The 21,535-nt window shown below is 45.9% G+C and overlaps 1 protein-coding gene across 4 annotated transcripts in view; it reads right to left on the bottom strand.

Moving 5' to 3' along the window:
- Window positions 1-4,241: 4,241 nt before the first annotated feature.
- HIPK2 (homeodomain interacting protein kinase 2) overlaps window positions 4,242-21,535 on the bottom strand; it is a 127,424-nt gene continuing 110,130 nt past the window's right edge. For all 4 annotated transcript variants that reach the window (XM_069003045.1, XM_069003046.1, XM_069003047.1 and 1 more), the window contains 6 exons: window positions 21,135-21,277; window positions 20,613-20,789; window positions 17,835-18,116; window positions 7,848-8,095; window positions 6,676-6,836; window positions 4,242-4,912 (listed from right to left, as the gene is read on the bottom strand). In XM_069003045.1, the coding sequence (XP_068859146.1) occupies window positions 4,445-4,912; window positions 6,676-6,836; window positions 7,848-8,095; window positions 17,835-18,116; window positions 20,613-20,789; window positions 21,135-21,277 (1,479 nt within the window). In that variant the 3' untranslated portion in view covers window positions 4,242-4,444. The remainder of the gene's footprint in view (window positions 4,913-6,675; window positions 6,837-7,847; window positions 8,096-17,834; window positions 18,117-20,612; window positions 20,790-21,134; window positions 21,278-21,535) is intronic.

The following is a 21,535-nucleotide window of genomic DNA, read 5'->3' as shown; positions in this document are numbered from 1 at the left end:
CTGAGGAGAGACAATGTCTGTGCTCCCTTCTGCTTCCTGCACAAGCAGAATGCAAGAGGACATGATGGGGAAAAGGACCACTTTTTCACTCTGCCAGCAATAAGCCACCCATAAAACATCCAGTATCTAAACATTCTCCTACCCCCTCAAGTTTCCACGCCATTTACTCCACGCACAAAAGGAACACCAACTGAACCAAACCATGCCAATCCCATTTCCTCTCCAAAGGGCTCTGCAAGCAAAACCAGCTGGTTATTATTATGCGTGTGGTACTGACAGCATGCAAAGCTCTTACTTCCTCTGCTGAAATGACTGTTTCCCCTGTGACCAACCACACCTTCATCCATACAATTCCTTTATACAGGTGTGAGGGAGGAGGTGGTGCTCAGCTCCCTTATACCCACTGGAAAACACAGCTCTCAGAGTATTGCACCATCAAAGCAATTTGATGGTTGTGCTGTGCATCTCTTGCAATCAGCATCCCATTACCATGATCATCTGGCAGACCAGCAATTCCACAATAGACAGTGTGGAAGGTGGCTCCTCTGACATGCACTGCAACCCTTCTCTCTGCCAGCCTGTGCTGTTGTAACAGTTCCACTGCCAAATACCCCCCAAAAGCAGATCTGAGCCCATATGGGGGAGCAGGCCAGATAGGTACACAGGGAAAATGCAATTAATACAAGTAAAACATTACTGTGATTGAGACTGCAAGCTTCCACGCTTTGCTAATTTTAGGCCAGAGGAGCACATAAACAAGGATTTAACTTGAAGTTCTTCAGCAAAGCACTCAAGTGCATGATTAACTTTTAGTCTCTCCTGAAGTCCTATAATTTTTCACTGGAATTTAAATTCAGTCACCGCTTCCCTCTATTCTACAAGAGCAGGTGATGCAAATGAAACCATAAATATCTAAACTGTAGCAACTAGAATAGCTTAACAAAATTCCACAAAAAATAATTATAAAAGAAGGGAAAATCTACATCAGGAACAAAGAAAAAAAATCAAACCAAGCATCCTGGCCTGTGGACACCTAATTAGTCTTTAGTGAGAGTGGAAGAGCAGGTGAGGAGCACTGCCCTGTCTGCAGCCATGCTCTACCTAGCTAATGCCATCTGTGTGTCAGTGTGCTTTATCCAGTGATGGGACTGAGAGCCACCCTTGCGGCTCTGCTGCAGCTCCTTCAACAGCCCTGTTTCTGAAGAGCCATCTGTGTCCTCCTTTAGGAAATCCAAACCCTTAGCACGTAGTGTGGTTTTGTGTTCCTTGCAAGGGCTCGATGATCATGGCCTGGAGCACAAATAAGTCTTAATCTTATATAAACGTCCTTTCAAACTAAGTGATGGTGAGCTGGACCCTGGGGCACCAAGGTCCTTACCTGCCTTTGATCCAGCTCTCCTGACAGATCATTACATTAGCTGCTGTCAGGTGTTGGCCTCTGAAGGAATGTTTCTGGACTTATTCTGAAATGCAGATGTGACCCAGAGGATAACTCCCGTTCCTCAAGGCTGTAACCACTCTCACTGAGCAGTCCCACTCCCACAGATTAGTGGCAGAGTTTTCATCATTGGAATAATCTTGTTTCTCCTTCCTCCTGCAGTTCTCACAATCACAGTAAACCTTCCAATGCCACTGATGAATAGAAATAAAATTAACAACAATAACAACAATAAGAGAAAAAAACCCCCACAAAATTTAAGGAATGCGTGTGCAATTAAAACCCAGAGTAAAATATAATAATAATAATAAAATAATAATCATAATAACCATACAATAAAATAACATTATCTTTCCTTTTCATGACATAAGCAGCATGACACTCTCGCTCCCAAACTGGTGAGAGAGGAGAGGAATGCAAGAGAGAGAGCAGGGCTTTATTTTCCTGCCTCAGACGAAAGGGGACACGTCTTTCCAAAGGAAGAGCAGGGGTAAGGTGCATAGGCCGCTGGGAGATTGCATCCTCATCTACAGTATATTGAGCTGGAGTGAAGGACAGGCAGGAGAAGAAAACTGTGCAAGAGTAGCCCAGGAACCAGAGCTGGCAACCAGGAAGGTTATTTGGTGGTTTGCCAGAAGACAATCGTCTTGTTGAACAGCCTATGCATAGCAGGATCCCTTCGTCTTCCAGGCCAGCCAAGCACTTGCTGCAATACAATACATTTGTGCTTGTCTTTCTGTCAGCTTTTCCAACCTGAGAGAGCCTTCTTCCTCACTGCCACTCAGGGAACCCATCCCTCGCCACCCTGCCAACAAACCTGCTATTTTCCAGCATCTTGCAAAACACCTGACTACTTCATGCTCTAGTTACAAGGAAATGTAGAGAGGAACTGAGCAGCCCCATAGACTTCAGCTTTCGTGGAAACATTCTACCAAACTCCTTTCTCTCCTTCCTCCTCAGGACATCCACAGGCATGATGGTACTGATGCACAAGTGCAAGTGCCATTACCAGGGAAACTCCCCTCTGAACCAAACCAACGATAGGAAAGGCTCTCTTTAGAAACTGTTGGAAAACAAGACGACCATGTAGCATTCCTTGGTGTGGAGGACCAACGTGCTTTCCAGTTCCAGGGTCACTCTGCCACTGCAGGCAGTTTTTTGGGGTGTAGGTGAGAAGAGAGGAGGGGAGGCACACAGTGTCACAGCTATGTTAGAGTGGGTAAGGCTCTATGTATTACAATACTCTTTTCACTTAAGAAACCTGAGATTGACTCCCTCAACTGGATTTTCTCATGCTTGCTTTGGGACTCCAGCCCTTTCCTGACCCTTTCTCATCAACAGACACAGTGAGAGACGTTGGCAACAACTAGTGTTTCCCCTTTCAAAGACTAAATTTTTGTTCCCATTTCAGACACATGACCAGGACAACCTGATGATGAGGGCGGACAGTGTCCTCCCACTCCATCAAGAACATCAGCAAACAGCAGAATGAGAATTCAGTTTCCAGAGAGGAAACCTGCTATTTCAACAGGACAGAAACAGACCAGTCCATGAATGAGTCCCCAGACCCTCTGGGTCCTCACAGCTGACCTGGTTGCTTCCAGCCCATCCAGTGCTCGACAAAACACCCAGTTATATGCACTCCTGACCCCAACGAGCCTCCCCAACACCTCGCCAAGTCAGCTACGATTGACGACGTGGGAAAAAAACCCAACACCACCAGCAGGAGAAAATCGGCAGTAACAACCAAAAAAAAAAAAAAAAAAAAAAGAAGAAGAAAAAGAAGAAGAAAGAAAAAGAGCTGAGAGTAAATTCCAACTAGCCTCAGTCAGTTTCTAGGAGTACCAGTGGAAGTAAACCCTTAAACCGCGTCTGTAGTTCGGTAAGGCACTACGAGGGAATGATGTAAAACTAAGACTGTGACAGTTGTAATGGCTGTGCTGAGGAACACACCACAGAGAGAAGGCAGCATCTGCACGCACACACACACACACCTGGACAACCACATTGTTACATGCCTATGTTATATCACTTTTCTTTGTGCAATCACATTGAGGAATAGTCTATTGGTATCGTTGAAGTTCAACACAAAAGAGTAAAAAGGGGTATGACCTGTATAGTGCTACATTCTACCGGGGCTGGGGGCAGGGGGTTTGGGGGCAGCTAAAATGTCTCCTCCTATACTAAAATGGCTAGGGATTGAAAAGGAACACTTCCAAAAAAACAAAACAAAGCAAAAAAAAAAAAAGCAACTGAAATCCAACATACATTATTAGAGATTTTGTTTAGGAATAGCATTTCTCAGGGATTTATCCAGTGTGTTCAAGAAGAGGGAGAAACACCCCACTGCTTCTGCTCTCAACCAGTGCTGCACAGCCTGCTTTGCCCAGGTGTATTTAAGTTTAGCAGTGTTAGGTCCAAATTTAGAGCACTGGGACAACATTTTTGTCCTCCACCCTCAAGCTCCCTTAGCCACTTGCTTTTACCATTAAAAATCCCCCGAAACCTATGTATACTTTGGGATACAAAAACTGCTGTATAAACCCTTTGAAATGCTGGATAAATCCCTAGTCCATATACCTACAGGATTAAAAACCTAATGGATTTCATTTTAGGTGTTCTGGACAACAAATTTCTAAATGTAGCTCACTATTGGATGAAAATAACCTTTAAAAGTCTGTTGGTGAAGTTCTTCAAAAGACAGGACCCGCTGAAGGGTCCTTCTGCTTCTCTCTTTCTCTCTAGTTTGGTGCAGAATGGTTGGTTTTTTGTGGTTTATTTTTTTTTCTGTTCTTTTTTTCCATTTTCTTTTTTTTTTTTTAAATAAAAATCGTAGAATTGGTTTTCCCCCTTCTTTCCTCTTTTTCTTTTCTTCCTTAAAGTCTCCTTCGTTCAAGTTTCACATGAGCCTCCCATTGCATTGTTAGTTTGTCATGTTCTTCAATACAAAAGCGGCTGCCTCACTCCCCCCGGGATGGGTGCGTCTCTCGCTCTTTATTCCAGTGTTTAGATGTAAGGATACTGGTTGACCTTGGTGGGGCTCAGTGGGTATCCAGTGTAGACTGTGGAGGCTGGAGAAGCACTGATATAGGTCTGATGGGCAAACTGAGCCTGGTACTGACTCGGGTGGATGGTGGGCGAGGGCAGGACGCGCGGGCCCATGCTGACGGGGACCTGGTGGACGATGCTGGCGGGGTAGGTGGTGTGCTGCACCGCGTGCCGGGCGGAGCCCTGCGAGGCCACCAGGTGCGCGACGGTGCCCGTGGAGCCCAGGGCGGCGGGGGCAGTGTATGTGTACAGGTGGGGCTGGGTGGGCAGGTGAGCAGCGGCAGCCGCGGCCAGGTGGGGATGAACTGTGCCGTGGCTGGGGCTATTGTGTGGGAAAGAGTACGGGGCCTGAGCTATCGTTGGAGTGATGTAGGCTTGCTGTCTCCGGTGACTCCCTGTGCGGTCAGTCGAGATGTGCTGCTGGGCCTGGATAAAGACAGCAACAGGGATAGGCAGTTACAAGACAAGAGATGGCTCTTTACCTTCTCAGTAGTGCCTGGGAGCCTCCCTGCAACACCAGGATGGCCTCAGGAAAGTCTCCTGAGCTCCTCCCGACACCCTCAGCATCACCAGTCTTTCCTTGGAAATGAGTGACAGCAGTGGATCCCTCACAAGCCTAGGAAGACTCTGTAGTTTCATACATTGACCAAAATGACCCCCAGCAGGTCAACAAGTCCCCCAGTTTGAGCTACAGCCTGCTGACACAGCTACCAAAAGACACAACTTTGCATGCCCAGAACATCTTCCACAAGGCCAGTTGCTCAGGCAAAACGTGGTTTTTGTTAGTGAACTCTCTGATGACAAATTGTGGTGCACAGTTAGCTCAGGGGAATGAAATTGCCTAACTATGCCTGGAACAGGCAATTTATTTTTGCTCAGTTTGGGTATTTGCAGTTAATAATTTCCTTGGTTAGTAAAAATAACCACGTTATTTTTTAAAGAGAAAACCCTCAGGTTGATTAGATCCTGCAGGTGCCTGGTGACCTCATTGTCATCAGCTAAAATTACTTGAGCACAGGCAACTTCTAGCAGTAGGATGGGACCAATGTACTTTTTTTCCCATGATTTTCTAAGTTGTTTTCTAGCATTGCACAAAAATGTAAGGAGTTTTCCCAGTCATTTGTAGTCAGAGTGTTAAGTTACCAGTAAAGTAGGAATTAGAAGACAAGAAGGAAAACGCTCCATGCTATTTCCTTCTGTTCTTTCAAACCTTTTCATCCTCTTTGTAAGCACTCTCTGTGCTGCTATTGTGGTCTGAAATACGGTAGCCACACTCTTCCCCAACACTTGCAAAGAGCATCGTGCCCACTTCCTCCATTTTCACACACTTTTATTTCAAATTTGTTCACGTTTTTAAATTTCCTCTGTACATTGAGGAAGAAGAGATATTCTTCTCCACCAAGTTATTTTTCTTTTTAAAAAATAAGTTCTGCTTATATCCAGTTCTGGAGGCACACCAGCACTGTCCTCTGAGCTCTCCAGACTTTCTTCTCTTGAAACACTGGTAACTGAGCTGTATCCTCCCTTCTCCTGTCAACTCACCTCAGGGAAGAGAGAGGCCCCAGGTGGAGGATGTGAAAAGGGCATTATTTTGTGCCGCTCCCAGGGAGCTCCCTGGAAGTTCTGATCACAGATTGTGAAATGTCTCAAGAACTGCATGCTGCCAAGAAATGGGATTTGTCCAGATCTCAGCCCAGCTTTATCACAGGATGGATCAAACTCATTACATGAGGTCACGTACATGCATAGAGGCTCTGCTTTGCCTCATTCCACCTGACGGGGACTTCTCTCCCAGTCCCACTGCCAGGCTCATGTACTTTCTTCAGCTGGAAGATATTCTCCCCATGGTTACTTACAGCACAGAGAATTCAGTCCTTCCTAATGCTCCTGCTCCACTCCTTTGTGGCTGAGCCACTGCATTTTCCCTCTCACATTATTCCCACTCACACTGTTAGACCATCAGACTTCAGAACACACAGGAAGAGTACCCTCAGCCCACTCAGGGGTGTGATCTGCACTACCTCTCTGCCTGAGCTGGAAGATCAGGGTCTGCAGTCAAGTAGAAAGAAGTTGATCAAACTCAACACAGGGTCCAACTATCACTAGACTGGAACAGGACAGCCCATGATGGAGGAGTGGTAGGTAATAGCTGGATGATGCACCACCAAAATCAATTTCAGTTGACTTACCTGACTTAGATTAAGAGGCTGCTGCTGCTGGAAATGTGCTCCTGGTCGCTGCTGCCTATAGGCAACGGCTCCAGACGAGCTCCCTGAAGAGTGACCGCTGGTGGAGGTCACGGTGCTGGAGGACTTGGACTTGTAGGAGGATGAGTGGTGACTGGTGGTGACTGTGCCAGGAAAGGAAACACATTTGTAGCTTACATGACATTCTTTAATTGCTCACCCTACCTTTTCCTCACTGAGTCTCCTCCAGAGCGGCTTTTGGGAGGAGACATACAACAGAAGCAGGTTAAGAAAACTCTTTCTCTCAATTAACAGAATACTTGAGCAGGGCTTGATATACACGACCAGCCTGTCATCCTAGAGGCAGACAAACGGACCTGATTAACTGCACCCAAAGCAGGTCTGGAGCAAGCTTTATAGATCCTTCAGAACCATGAGACAATGTTCTGCCAGCAGAACTGTACAATGCAGGTACAAATCCCAAGGAGAGGAAGGAAAGTATGGTGTGCACAGCCTAAAAAAGCCCTGGCTTGCCTAACGTCAGGTGAGCGGGAAGGGAGGGAGAAGGAGCTGGTGGGGAGCTCACCCTTCGAGCCTTTGTGTTCACCAGCAGCATGTCCAAAGCAAGGACTGCCAAGTAGCTCAAAGGCAACTGCTTCGGGCCAGACTTCCACCATAAAGCCCTTTTCAACACATAGTACTATCTAGCATTGCAGAGGTTCTGGATGAGCAAACCTCATCAGTCCACAATGAAGGTCCTGGGGAAATGTTCTTCCCAGAAACGTCATCAAGTTTGGATGAAAATTCACATGTGTTTTCAATCTCTTACCCATTTTAAAGTAAGCCTATAGAAAGGCAAGGCAGCAAAGGTTCACACTTGCATTTGGGTGCCTTTCATGTCAAATGTTGAGCTAAAGGCCTCATTCTATTCTTGGGTTTGTACAGAACTATTTGGGACCGACACTTGCCCCATGACTCCTGAGTGAACCACGGCACATAATTAATGCAATAATATGGCTACCAAGAACAGATGTGTCACTGAGAGAAGTGCAGGAGCACAGCTTCTTTGGAAAACAAACCAATCAACCAAACAAAATGAAACTGAACAATGAGATTCTTCCAAGATAAATCATTTATTTCTTACTAATTTTCTTGACGGAAGAGGTGCAATTTACCTGGTGCCAGGCTATCGCACTCTACCAACACCTCACTGGCCTGGGTTTTCAGTGGTGGCACGATGATCGTTCGGGGGTTCCCACTGCAGTGAGTCTCTGGAACCCCTTTGGTGTCGTAGCTGTTCCCATTATTCTGCCCTGTGCGATGTTGCACGGCGTAAGGGCTGTTGTTGCTGGAGGAATCGGAGTAGGGGGAGTCATGCACGGTGACACAGCTGATGACATTCTTCCTTTGCTTGGACAAGGTGCTGCAACACAAGCATACAAGTGGAAAGAGTGAACGGACAATGATCAACCTGATGCCATTAGAAGGCTCTGCCCGCAGCAGACAAGGTCTGTAAGGACAAAGCACGGCCTTCAGTCCTCCACCGGAGAGAGGCTCCTTAAGCCAAATCCCAGGCTTCAAAACTCCCTCGTTACTATTCCAGGAAAGCCTTCATGGAGGTCAAGGAGTGAGTAAGACATTGTGGATAGATCTTATATTCACACTGCTTAGAATAGCACTGAACCAGACTGCCAGATTTATTTTCAGACTGCTTTTTATGTATGTGTGCAGTAGAAGCCCAGCAGTTATACTATGCTTTGTTGCAAGTCTCACCACCCACACAAGAACGTGGCGGTTTCTCCCAGCCTTTCAGCAATGATTTAATAATAGATGCTATGACTTTTCATGCTTAAATTCCATGAATCTACAAAACACACACAATTCTATTTACTAATATGGTACAATGGACATATTCTCAAGAAGTATTTGAAAATAAGGAACAAATTACAAAGAAATAAGCAAAGTATGCAATGCTTTTGATTTCCTTTCCTTTCTCTGAACAGGCTCTGGGTCTCCTGACTCTAGTGTAGATTATCAAGGTCCTGCTGCAACTAATCTATGACATCAAAAAAGTGATTAAAAAGGAACATCAACACTTCCAAGATTAGTGCTGGAAGTTCATTAGACTAGACTGCATGAGTACGATTGGGATTTGCTCTGCTATTGTGTCTAATTATTCCTCATGGTTTCTCCTTCCTGTTATGAGCTTGCTTAGGGAGAAAAAGAGAGAGTGAGAAAGAGGAGGGAGGAAGGGGGATGGTGAAGATTTGCTTAAATGGCTCACATCCTTGACAGTGCACAGACCTTGACTACAGAAAATAGCTGTTATGTTTCACTGATTGCATTATGTTGTTATGGCAACTGAAGTTTTTAAAATGATGAAAAGAAATGGATAGCACATAAAAAGCTAAGTAATTAGGCTTAATGGTGGAAACAGCCCCAACAGGAACAGAAATGCCATGGAGAAAAAGGCATCTTAACTTCACGAGTGTGCAGAGAGATCTCTTTCCCATGGAGTGTCCTCTCTGTTCTCTCAGTCTGGCTAGTACAGTCCAGTCCAGGGAACAGCTGATTAATCTGGTCTCAAGTCTGTGACAGAGCTGTTTTTCCCCTGGTCTCAGCATCGCTTCTTGCCCAAAGAAAGGTGGAGCAGACACTGAGAACAGTTTCCTTCCAAGGACATTGTTTGCCTTATTTATTTTTTGCAGTTCTAAAGGAGCACTGGTGGGTTCCCTTCAACTTGCCCATCCCAAAGTCTCTCTGCCAGCATTCACAAACTGCAACTCACCATGCATCGGGGTTGAAAAATTATTTTCTTTTCCCTTTAAAGAACAGCTTGGGGTGCTGCATTCACAAACAAGTTCCCATCACACAGATTTTCCCTGGGCTATCATCACAGGATCCTGGTGTGCCCCGAGGAGGACAAAAGACCATGTTGTTCTACTCACAGTGAAAAACACGACTTGAGAGGCCCCTGCCATCCTAAAAGATTGTCAGCTGAAACAGGGCACATGATAGAGAAGGAGAGGGAGCTATTGCACAGCAGTTGGAAAGCAATCCTTCAGGTGCAGGGATGGATCAAAAAGGAAAACGTACAACAGCAAACCCTCATATTCTGGCTTTTCACAAGGAGCTGGAGAGCACTGGATTAGAAATGGAAAGAGCAGCAGCGTATCTTAGATGGACAATGACTGTGTGTAAAGAAAGATGTAGCAGTTTGGATATGCTGCTACGAAAGAAGAATATTAAGCCAATAAAAATGACTAATATTGCATCAATATTCCCCTCTCCATCAGTAGAAAGGCCTGTAATCACACATTTATGAGTATCCATGCTGCTTGCCCTTTGCAGCTACCCTTGGCTGCCAGTTGGGAAGAGAGATATATTCTTTATCTCTGACAGTTATTACATTTTATAAAGAAAAATCAAGTCACTAAAGAGTTTTCTGACAACTGATAAGGTCTAACTGTTCTTTTACAGTCCCTTCCTGATCTAAGTGGCTGAGCTGCTGAACTGGAAATACTTGCTCTCAGCTGACAATTGACATGAGAAGGCTGAGCTGTAGAACTGGACAGGTAATTTTCTGTGTGATCTGTGCTATTTATTGTTTTAGTTTGGGCATATTTTTCACCAGTTTGATTGAGGGCTTGTCAAAGCAGGGACCCTGGGAAGTCTTCTTCTTCAGAGTGTTAAAGCTCCTTGGCTACAATAAAAAATTCAAGTGTAACTATTTGGTTAAATAAATAAGTGACCCCGAACCCAAACCCTTCCAGAGAAAGGGACCATATCAGGGTAGTAACTCATTTCATGGATGGGAATCTGAAAAGGACCAGAGCTATGGTCCTGCCAGGCCTTATGCAAGTGCTCAGCACTGCTAATATGTGTCATCTCCCAAAGTCAACTGGACTATTCCCGTAACAGAGCTAAAGCCCAGATATTTGCAGGATTAGGGCCCAAGCGATCAGCCTCTCGATTCAGCAGGCTGCATCATTTCAAGCACATGAGGAGTCCCACTGTAAGCAGCTGGATTTCTGTCTCTAGGAAAGGTAACAACTGTGGTTAATGTTACAGCAGGCAGAGAAGTCAGTCTGGTCTAATCACATGTGCCAAGAGCTCAGCACCTGCTGTACCAGAGCCTGCCCCAGAGATGAAGGGTGGAATTTCAAAAACATCAAAGGTCCAACTCATGCTGAAAATCAGCTGATTTACAGGCTTAAAGATACACTTTAATCCAAAATGGAGGTGTTTGAAAATTCAGTCCAGCAGTTAGCATTCCCCCTACTCAGAGTCTTCTTGCTAGCCAGCAGCTTTCCTCTTTCCAGCTCCCTCTAAGGACTCACTCAGCTGCTTGTTCCACCTCTCAGTAACCCAGGAGTTATCTGCGTGAGGCCCAGGCTGATGGATTGCCTTCCCTGCTCACAAACTATCAGGACTGAGAGCTTTTACCTGTTGACACAGCACTTGCCTACTCAGCAAGCTTACTGTATTCCTATAACTCAGCCCCAGCTTTTGGGGATGCTTGTGCTTACACAGAAAAATACTATTAAAAGTCTTGCCCCCTTCCTATTAAGCTCTCTCCAAGCCTGGTAATTGCTTTCCCTCCTGCCTGCACAGAAGCGGCAGCAAATGTGATTTAGTAATTTGGGGAGTTGGTCTGTGTTCCTGGTCAGCTCGTGTGCCTGCCTGCATTATGTGGGGAGGTATATTTTAATTCTCCAGAGGAGGGAGGGGGGAAGATTGGTGAAGTGGCAGTGAATCCATCTACACAGAATGAAAAACACTGAGCCAGGAAGGCTTTTTAACCCTTACTGCCAGGGTTTGTGTCCTCCCTTTCGGAACAGCAGATAAAATAAGCATTGCTTTGTACATTTATTATTAGTTTGTGAGTAGTATCCCATTCCCACCTGGTCCTAAAGAGCTTATCCCCAAACTTGGACCCAAACCAATTCCTGTCTGTCCTTTGTGCAGACACAGAGCATGACCATGCCTTTTAAGTAGAAGCGGGTTTTGGAGATGGCTCTCATCACATAACCTTCGTGAGTGCACAGCAGAGATGGTTGTGGGTCCTTACTCCCTCCAGCAAGGAGAATTCTGATAGAGGAAAGGGAAGGAAGGCAGTCTGTGCACAGGCACCCTGCAAGAAACTAAGGTGGTCATCTGAGATACCCTTAATGGCAAGGTGCTGAAAGGCAGATGTTGAGAACAAAAGTGAGAGGAAGTTAAGGAAAAGAAGATGCTGAACTAGGTGTTAAAACAATGCTGAATCCACCTCAATAGCCAAGGACAAGGAGACAACAACTCCTGTAACAATTCAACTTGAGATGACTTTCACTTGTTGAAGGCCCAGCCCAAAAGCTTGGTATGTGGCAGCGTTGCAGGAACAGATCTTTTTTTCCTGAATACCTTGAATTACAGCAGAATCACAGAAAAACCAAATGGTGTCTAGTGGGAGCAATTCTTCAGTGTGTGGTTCACTCCAAGAGCTACAAAACCTTTCAGTGCTGCTGACACTGTAGCAACAGTCTTTTAGCTCTCAAGGTCATCAGCTTGGCCTTCCAGCCTGGAGGATGAAGGCAGCCGTCGCACAACTGTGCCTTTGAACTGGTGTGCATATACACCAGGGCATGTTAGCTTTACCTCACATTGCAAAAACTCTGTTCCAGGTCTCTGAAAACTTAGTAACATGCAAGCCTTTTAGGTTGCTGCTTCAGAATAATCCACCTATTCTAGGAAAGCATGGAGTCAGCCAACAAAAACTCACACCACAACTGCAATCACTCTCCTCATGTTGAAATCTTATGCCATGCATAGCTCAGTGTTGGGAACGTGCCCCCTCTCTTCAGCTCAGCCTCCATCCTGACCTGTTAATCTGGTCTCACCTTCTTTGTGAATTTGTGATGGTAAGAAGTATTTATCAAGTACTACACTGAGGCCATTTTATTAGGCTATACAGCATGTGTCGTTGCTATTTAAGTCATATAAACTGAATTGCTTAGCAAGTTGTAAAGGTCCTGCTGCTGAAGGTCTGCTGACAGAGCTACTGTCTATCTCTGTAATTTTAAGTATTAGCTGCATGTCGGTGTCTTCTGGAGATGGAAGGCAGCAATCTTTTTACCAAATGACTGTGGTTAGTCAGTGTATTGCTATGCAGAGTCAGTGCATTACTATGCACAGCAGAACACAGCCCCAATAGGCTAGATGTCAAAAGAGAATTACAAATGGTGTTTTGCCCCTCACATGTGCACATCAGCAAGTTGACAAAAACACCTGGTTTGTGCCTGCCAGCAATTTCTGTGTGTAAGGCTTCTGAAGTGGGCTCCACCACCACTGCACGACATGAACAAGGTGAGTAACAACCCACACCAGCTTCCGCTCCGTTACAGAGGCGAGACTCACACAGAGACTACACCACAGAGCTTCCCATCTTAAGAGGGAGGGGAAAACCCCACAACCATGCAAGGATTTTGTGCCAGTGAACATGGTCAATGAGGCAGTTCCTCAACGTGCCGACACGACAGCAGTGGTCAGTCTGCCTTGCCCAGAAAGACAGTGATAAATGTCAGGAACCCATGGAAAACCAAGGTGGAGAGATGTTACCTATGACACCAGCCCAGGTAGTGGGGAACTGAGGGGCTCTCCTGCCTCTTTGGAAGCATCCCCAAAGCTACCCAGCTGAAGGCCACCATTGTATTGTTTCAAGGAGAGTCATGTTTTCCTTGGCTGCTGCACTCATTGCTTGGAGAGGAAGTCATCTAGGCATGTCACAACAGTCATGTCCACTACCCTTCCTTCCATCCCTTCCTCCTGCCATGCTCTGCAACGCATGGATGCAGAAATGTCCCTCATTGGACCACTAGTGCAGCCCAGTGCATCCCTCCCCAGGACCTTGCATGCTCTCTCTCCCCACCACAATTCCAAGGTGCCTTTGTGCCTCTCTGTTCTATGTCTCAGCTCTTGCTTTATTTCTCTCCACTTCTAAGCTTTAGAAATATTTAATCAAGGGAGGATTTAAATTTAAACCAGTGCAGCAGGTGAAGCTGCATGCTGGGGAGTATGTAACCCCTACCACATGCTACTCACTGTGTGCTCCAACCACTGCGACTGCACTTGCACTATCAGTCAGCTGCTCTGTCCACTAGACTTTCTTGCAAGAGCAAGTAGAGAAGCTAAAAAGGAATAAGTTTTAAAAAAGAAATATCAATCTACTTTCTGTCTCACTTTCCTCACACTGCTTTACAAGTAACAGTTAGACCTAATACCTCCTATTCAGAGTAAGTAACGGGGTTATTACCTTACAGCACAGCACTGAAAGTTTCCCTGCCCTATGAAATCTCCCTGTAAAGGACGCTGAGCTGAGAGTGTACAAGCTCATTAAACAAACAGGGTGACAAAATAGTTTCCTGTTCATATAATGCTCTTTATAAGCAATTTTCCCCCCTGCCGCTCTATAGGACAAAATATCACATGCAAAATTTTGTGAGCAGCAGAATCCAGGTAAAAATGGTTCCATTTGGTAAAAAGGTTCCCTTTTTATTTTGACCATTTCAATTTTATTTTCCTATTATTTGCTTACATTTTGAAGAAACAAAACCCTCCATTAAACCAGAAAAGAGAAGTCTTCTCCTTAGTTAGTTAATTCCCTGACACTTTCTTCCCTTAAACAAAGGTCAAAACCTTTTGCAGTTTTGAAGCTCTTCCAGATTTCACTGTGTCGAGGGTATTACTACAAAAACCTCAATGTAGCCAGCAAAAAAGCCTTGGTTTTGATGAACTTAGTTTTCTAATCAGGAATTTGCCCCCTGGAAAATCTCTGGCCATCTCTCTGAGGATGGGCCCTGCTGAACTGTAGCTGAGGCTCCTCCTCGGTGACTGTGCCTTAGGCACGGGGCTGGGGCCCAGTAGATGGCCCCCTTTGACAAGGCTCCACCGAGCAGGTCCTCCAGAGCTCATCTCACGCCACCTCCCCAGCACCTCTACCCAACAGGAGCCCAACATTTTCAGATGACTATTGATTTTATAAAGGTTACACCAAACTACCTTCATCAACAGTGCAAAACGAGCAATGTGCTGCCCTGCCTTCCTGATCAGCTGGTATTTCATAAACACGTAACACTTCCTACCCTTCAGTAGGAAAAGGAAAATTCTACTCACATCACAATTAATTTTTCAGATTTTTCTTTCACCAATAAAAAATGTGCATTCCCTGTATGAGAAAAGTTCTCTCTGCTGCTCTGGTATTGCAGAAAGGCTTTCCTGTCAGAGCAAATCCAAGCTGTAGGGCTCCTTTACTGCATCAGCAGTATCATTTTTTAGCAACATTACCAGTACTTCTTAAACTGAGACTGACGAACCCTTACACCACCAAAGGATCTACTACTTCTCACAACCAATCTCTCTTCACTGAGGAATCAATAAAATAAACACTTTTAGTCTCACAGGTCACAGGGCAGTTTCTAGCCCTGTAAGAAGTGAAAGAGAGAAGTGCTGTAGCAAATTGAGGAGCTGATTCAATGACAGCGAAGTTAATGCAAAGTTACCACTGTTATCAGTAAGATGTGATCAGGCAACTACCTTTGTTCTGTCAAAATGCCCTATGATTTCTATATTCTAACCTAGAAAAAGCTAATGTTTCTAGGATGTGAAAAATAGCATGTTTCAAGTGATTCCTTATTTTTCACCCCCACACCACAGCTATTGCCCAATATGGTAATATTTGCATATATGAGCCAGACAATGCATTCTTTGCATGGTTTCATTTTCAACTCAGATCCTGAACCTTTGGGCACTGATTACAGTAAGCACATACTTCACTGTCCCTCCCATTTTTCTTGGAGCCAAAAAAATAGGCAAGCAAGAAAACTTAGAGGCACTTCCCTGAATGAGACAAATTTTGAATGAGAAAGACTTAATCAGGGACAAAGTCCACTGGCATTAAATGCTGATACAGCTTCCTTGACTGGAAGCTACACTCTCACTCCAGCTGAGAATCCAGTCTTAACATCTACCCACGTCAAAAGGTACTGAGCAAATTGATTTTGCTCTCCTGGAGACTTTGACCAAAAAATTCTCATTCTGGCCACGCTGTTTTCCACCTGTGTCTCTACCTCTAATTCTCTATTTGCTCTGGTTACATGTGCACAGGCAATTTAACTCACTCGTGTCCATGCAAAATGTCTCTACGTGGCTCAGAAGTTAAATCTAGCTCTTAAGCTCTGGCCTTTCTGGAATGCTGGCACCCTGGCACTCTATAGATATGCCATATGGATACAAAAAGTAGCCAGGGATCTGATCCCAGGCAGGACGTGTCCGGAATATGCTTTAGTCATATCAAAGCCAGTTTGTTTATGTAAGGCTGGCTCCCAGGACAACTTTCCAAGCCCTTCGGCAGACCCAAATCTTTTAATACTTCGAACTCCCAACTCGATTTCCAGACATGCTCCTAAACTTTGTTCTGCCTGTCTTCCTGGAGAGGTGCTGAGTGAAGAAACTGGTCAGATGGCAGTGAAGTTGAAGCAGAGGAGACAACCATTGGCTGAAGTGGCTGCAGTTATCCCAGCTCTTTCCTTCACCCCTCTCTGGACCCAAGAATGACACCCAGATGGTAAGTTTAAGGATTTGCACATAATGTCCCGAAGTCTGGAATCAGCACTGTGGGTAAACATGCTTTAAAAGAGCTCCCACGACCCCTGAGTTTTCATCATCTCTTTTGTCTTGCCCTTCCTTTCCCATAACAGCCCTGGAAGAAGGGGCTTCTTATTTATAGTCCCCCTGACTTTCACACTGGTCTTCATGCAACTCTTCCTGGAAACATGCTTTCTACCCCCCACTAAGTAAGGGATGTTGTAGAAATTTTTAATTTTTTAAAAAGTGAAATATGTTAGGCTGTCCTGTGAACCACTGCATTCATGGCAAGGCTGACTCTGAGAAGCACTGAGCTCTTGCTGCCCAGTGGAGTTCACTAGCATGGAGAGAGGGGAATGGAAAGCAGCAGTGGCTGTTGGGAGGCATGCTGAAATTCCAGCCTGGATGCCTGAATCATTATGGCTTTTCTTTACAGATTTTTAGCTCCTGGAGGCCAAATGTGTCTCTTCTGTTCTGTGCACATGTGCAGGCTTCACTTACCACCAGGCTGCAAAGATGCAGAGACACAGAGAGGTATCTCTGGTGATTAAAGGAAAATCTGCCATGGAGTGTGTTCTAAGTAAGTGAAAAATAATAATCTCTTGACAACACTGGAAGGATAAGGTTAAAAGTTTCCTATCTCAGTTACCAATATAGAGATGGTATAATTATTCAGCTGTTTGCAAAGCTACTTCTCTACATCTTATAAAGCAGAGCTATGTCTTGTGACTGGCATCAGATGGGAAACCCAGAGCACTTGCATGTGATGAAAGGTGCTGGAAGGACAGTCCTAGAAAATTAAGTCCTTTCTGATCCACAAGGGATGATCAGCAGTGGCAGCAGTCCTGGGCCACGCTGTTTACTTGGATTAGTTAATTCTCTGAGAAGCAAACTCAGCCACCACTTTCTAGCCTCATCTATGCCTCTCTGCAGTGTCAGACAAAAAGCAGTTTCTGCCACTTTTATGATAGTTCAAGGATATTTTGGCAACACAATCCAGATTGAGCAAACCTCTTGCAATATATTTATCATTGTTGAGTGTTTATGACAGAACCACTGTTTTTGAGAGCTTTTTAAAGAAAAATATTACATATGGAAGATGTCATTTAATGCTCTTTACAGATGCCTGGATCACTTAGAAAGAGAAAAGGCAAATTTAAGGTCCCTTCCTTCCAAGCCCTTCTTTCTGTCTTTGTTTTAAACAGAGTTTTAAACTTACAGAGGCTCATCACCACTATCTGAAGTCTCCTTTCCACAAAAAGGAGATTGAGAAAACTGTTCTTTCCTCTTACAGATGAGAGACCATGGTATGGAAAGACTACTACACTTCTCCAAGGTCACACAGCAAATGTAAAGCACAGAAGGGAGCATCACCTGAATCTGTAGAGTCCTCAGCTAGTAATTTTCCTCACAAGTCAAAGACAACCTGGCTGCTGAGACCCAAACGTACCTCCTGGAACCCTACAACCTGCAACTCCAACACTTCTACGCCCCTCACTCCTTCTCCTGCACCCAGAGAAGAGCAGAGAACTCCTGCTCACCTGGTGGGTGCATGCTTCTGCTCTTCCTCTTCATCCGTGTCGCTGCTGATGGTGATGACGCTGACGGCGGGGCTGGGGGTGTCGGGGATGACGATCGTCTGCCGCTGCCGCTCCCGCGTGCTGCTCGTGGCCACGTCGCCCCAGCCGCACGTGACCGAGGTGCTGCAGGCAGGGCTGTTGTGCACCATGGCACAGCGGGGAGGGGTGTTCTCCTTCACTCGTTTTGACCGCTGGGGCGAGCTGATGGACTGGGAGGATGAAACTTCATAGGTGGATGCATTTCTGGAAATGGGAAGAAGTGTTAGTTGGTTAAAACTCTGTGTGCTTAAGTCACCCGTTGCCATGGTTTGTGAGTCCTGGTCTCTGATTCAGTAGCACTGGGTTATGGAGTCTAGGAAAACTGCAAAATTGGCAGTCACTTCTTCAAAGAAGACAGTGCCTTGCATGACTTATTCATATAATTGGCTGAAAAGTAGTTTCTTTTAGTAAAAAAATTTAAATTTGTTTTCCCTAGAAATTTCCATATGAGAACTGCTGCCTCTCAGGAGTTTGCAGTGGGAGGGTGAAGGCCAGTCACTCCACCCAGACATACAGAACAAAGGCAGGCACAGCACGGCTGACACAGGAGGAAGAACCACCCAAACGATAATCCCTTTCTCCTGTATCCTGCATGGATGCATCGTGACCAGATATTTTTTGGACAGAAAAAAACTAGAGCTAAAATTAGAATTTGTTATGGAAAACAACAATCACTTAGCAGAAGAACCGCTCTTTTTAAATGGAAATGAATTGCTGTTTAAGAATCTTTTTCAATGAACATTTCCTGCTCCATACTTTATCCTCTAGGATGTGATGTCCCATGGATGAAAGCAGGCAGATGGGAGGACATATACTCAGTTTTTCATTCCCATGTGAAGCAGCATACAACATATATAAATCAGAAAGAAATAAACAATATATTTATTACACAGTAAAGAAACATTCCCAGTCTTCCTATTTCAGCTTCCCTGCCTGACCAGTTGGAAAAGACCCACTTGGATCAGGGATCCAAACACACCCCTATCTGCCAAACAATGCAGTGTGGGTCTACAGATGGGGTTATTTACCAAAGCACACTGACTAAAGCCCATTTCACTCATTTCCCACACTTCCTTTCTTGGTTGTGTTTCTTTTTGCTACTGCAGAACATCTGGAGATTCAAAAAGGAAGAAAACCTTAAAGTTCTGGTTTTGTTCTACAGTGGGGCCTGGGCTGCGTGTTCAGCCTGGCCTGAAAGCTAACAAAAGGAATAGGTGGCATCCATCAAAAGGAAGTCACCCTGGCAGTATATCACACTACACCAACTTACACAGGCTTTTTTGCATAACAAATGGCTGCACAGTAGCATTCAAAGTGGTTTTTGAATACCAATGAGCAGCATGGAGTACCCCCCTCTCGAAAAGGAGCATGGTTCCTCCTTTGGCACAAAAAGAGTCACAGTCAATGAATTCGTAGAAACCGTTTGCTCGGAGAGTGCCCCATTCCTCCTGGACACCGCCACCCCGCCCCAGAAGTGACGGGAGAGGGGAGACCCTGCACAGGCACACTGGCTGCAACAGGCACTCTCTTTTGCTGGCTTGCTGGGGATAGAGCTGCCTCTCTGTGTTATGAATAGACTAAGACAGCTGGAGCCCACCCAAAGTAAATCCAACATTAGAGACCAGATAAATGGGAAGGATTTAAATAGTGGCCTCTTAACTTGAGTCAAACTGGTTGCGAACTCAAAGCCCCTCTGTCTCCAGTCCAGTCACCCAGGAAAACCACAAGCTCAAGTTTTTGCCACTGCACAAGTGGTGACCCCTTTGGTTCTCTCCCCTTCACTGTTTTGTGGTTTTTCATTCAAAAAAGAAGTGGGATAATTGCACAGCCCAAAGGACCTTCTCCAGAAAAACTGTGCATACACCTTGAACAGCCTTGTCCTCGAAACAAGATTACAGTGCTGTGATAGGCACTGCAATGATCCTACAATCTGAGCTGTGCAAGAAACCCCAGACTCCTCCTTCCAGAGCCAAATGGTCCTACTGAGAGATGACAGATTCTAGACTGCCCAGTATGAGATATCCTTATAAAATGCTCCCCGTTTTATGCTGCCATGATTATAATAAGGCCACGATATAATAATGGGTATCTGTTGCTGGTGTGGACTGTTGAAGACAGGGGCTAATGATCTGTGTTAGAAGCTAGAGAGCTCAGGTGGCCTAAAGCCACCCCACTCCTCCACTCCACGTGGCCATAAAACTCAGAAGACTGGTCATCACCCCATTGCTTTTGAAAGGGCAGGTCTTGTGTGCGCACATCAGGCACATGGTCCTGAAGATGCAGCCCCCTCAAGGTGCAAACACTGCACCTCAGGAATGTTTCTTCCAGATGATGTGGGCAGAAAAGGTGTGGCAACTGGGCACTGAGCCACACCGACCTGAGAATATGGTTACATTTTTAAATCATGGTGACTACAGGGCCTTGGGTAATTGCAGCAGCGTAACAAACTGTATGAACAGGGCCTGAGCCTCCCATCCTGCATCTTCTCCAGCCACTAACTCCCACACAAAACGATGCTCACTGTGTATATAACACACCCAACTACCTCCTGGGTACCAAAGAGGTGAGGCAGTGAAGAGCCCCATCACAAAATGTGTGATCTAATCCCCCACAGGCGTCAGCGAGCACCTCCCTCACCAGCAGGCTGGCATGGCGGGGCCGCAGTCGGAAGCAGCCAGGCGGGGAGCCCCTGGCACTCACCGTGGAGCTGACTGGTGCTGCTTGCTCTTCCTGGCGGAGGTGGCGGCGGGCGGCTGGCGCATGACGTGAGCGACGCCCACGTTGACAGGCTGGGCGGCGGGCAGGGCCACGTGGCTGGCCAGCAGCGTGGGCTGCTGCATGATGGGGTTGTAGTGGCTGCCGTGGGCGTGCGTGTTCCTGCGCAGCGGGGACACAGGCACACGTTTAGAATGCAACCGGCGGCTCCTCAGCAGGCTCTTCCACAGCCTCCCACTGCCCTTCACCACGGTGCCCTCTCCTCCAGGGCCTGCTGGGCTCCCAGGTTGGAGCGTTTTCCCCAGGGAACAGACGGAAGGAGTGGTGTGGGCACAGCATTCCACTCCGAGGGCATGGAGCAGAGAAATCTCCCATAGCTCTCAGACAGTGGGATCACAGGCTGCAGCCCTTCTCCCCTCAGCCCTGTAGCCTTGCAAGACCCCAGCCCTCATGCCTCCTCCAGCACCTGTGGGTACTTTAGGGCACCTCCAAACACCTCCAGTTTACCTCCAGTCTGCCAGCGGTTGGGTGCCTGCCATGGACTCTGGGATGACGGTCGCATGCTGGACAGAAGTGTGGGTGGCCACCCCGGTCAGCTGCTGCCAGGCGGGAGGGAGCAGGATCTGCTGAGTGCCACTGGGCCATGCTTGCTGTCAGACAGAGGGAAAGCAATTTCTTAACAAAAGGCATCAAGCACTGAACACAAGCGATGGTCCATGCTCAGTTGGGGCCCCTAATAATGATCATGGTTGTACTAAATAGCTCTTACCACCTTTCAGTCACAGATGACAAACACTGTTAGGAAACCACAGCAAAAGCAGGAATAGTTATTAATATAGAGAATACAAAGGAGGGGGCAAAAAAATCCCTGCCATACAAAGCAGCAGCTGTGTTTTAGGTTAAACTGG

Source organism: Aphelocoma coerulescens, chromosome 1A, assembly GCF_041296385.1.
Source record: "Aphelocoma coerulescens isolate FSJ_1873_10779 chromosome 1A, UR_Acoe_1.0, whole genome shotgun sequence".
Classification (NCBI taxonomy): Eukaryota; Metazoa; Chordata; class Aves; order Passeriformes; family Corvidae; genus Aphelocoma; species Aphelocoma coerulescens.
This window is presented reverse-complemented; position numbering and strand designations above follow the sequence as displayed.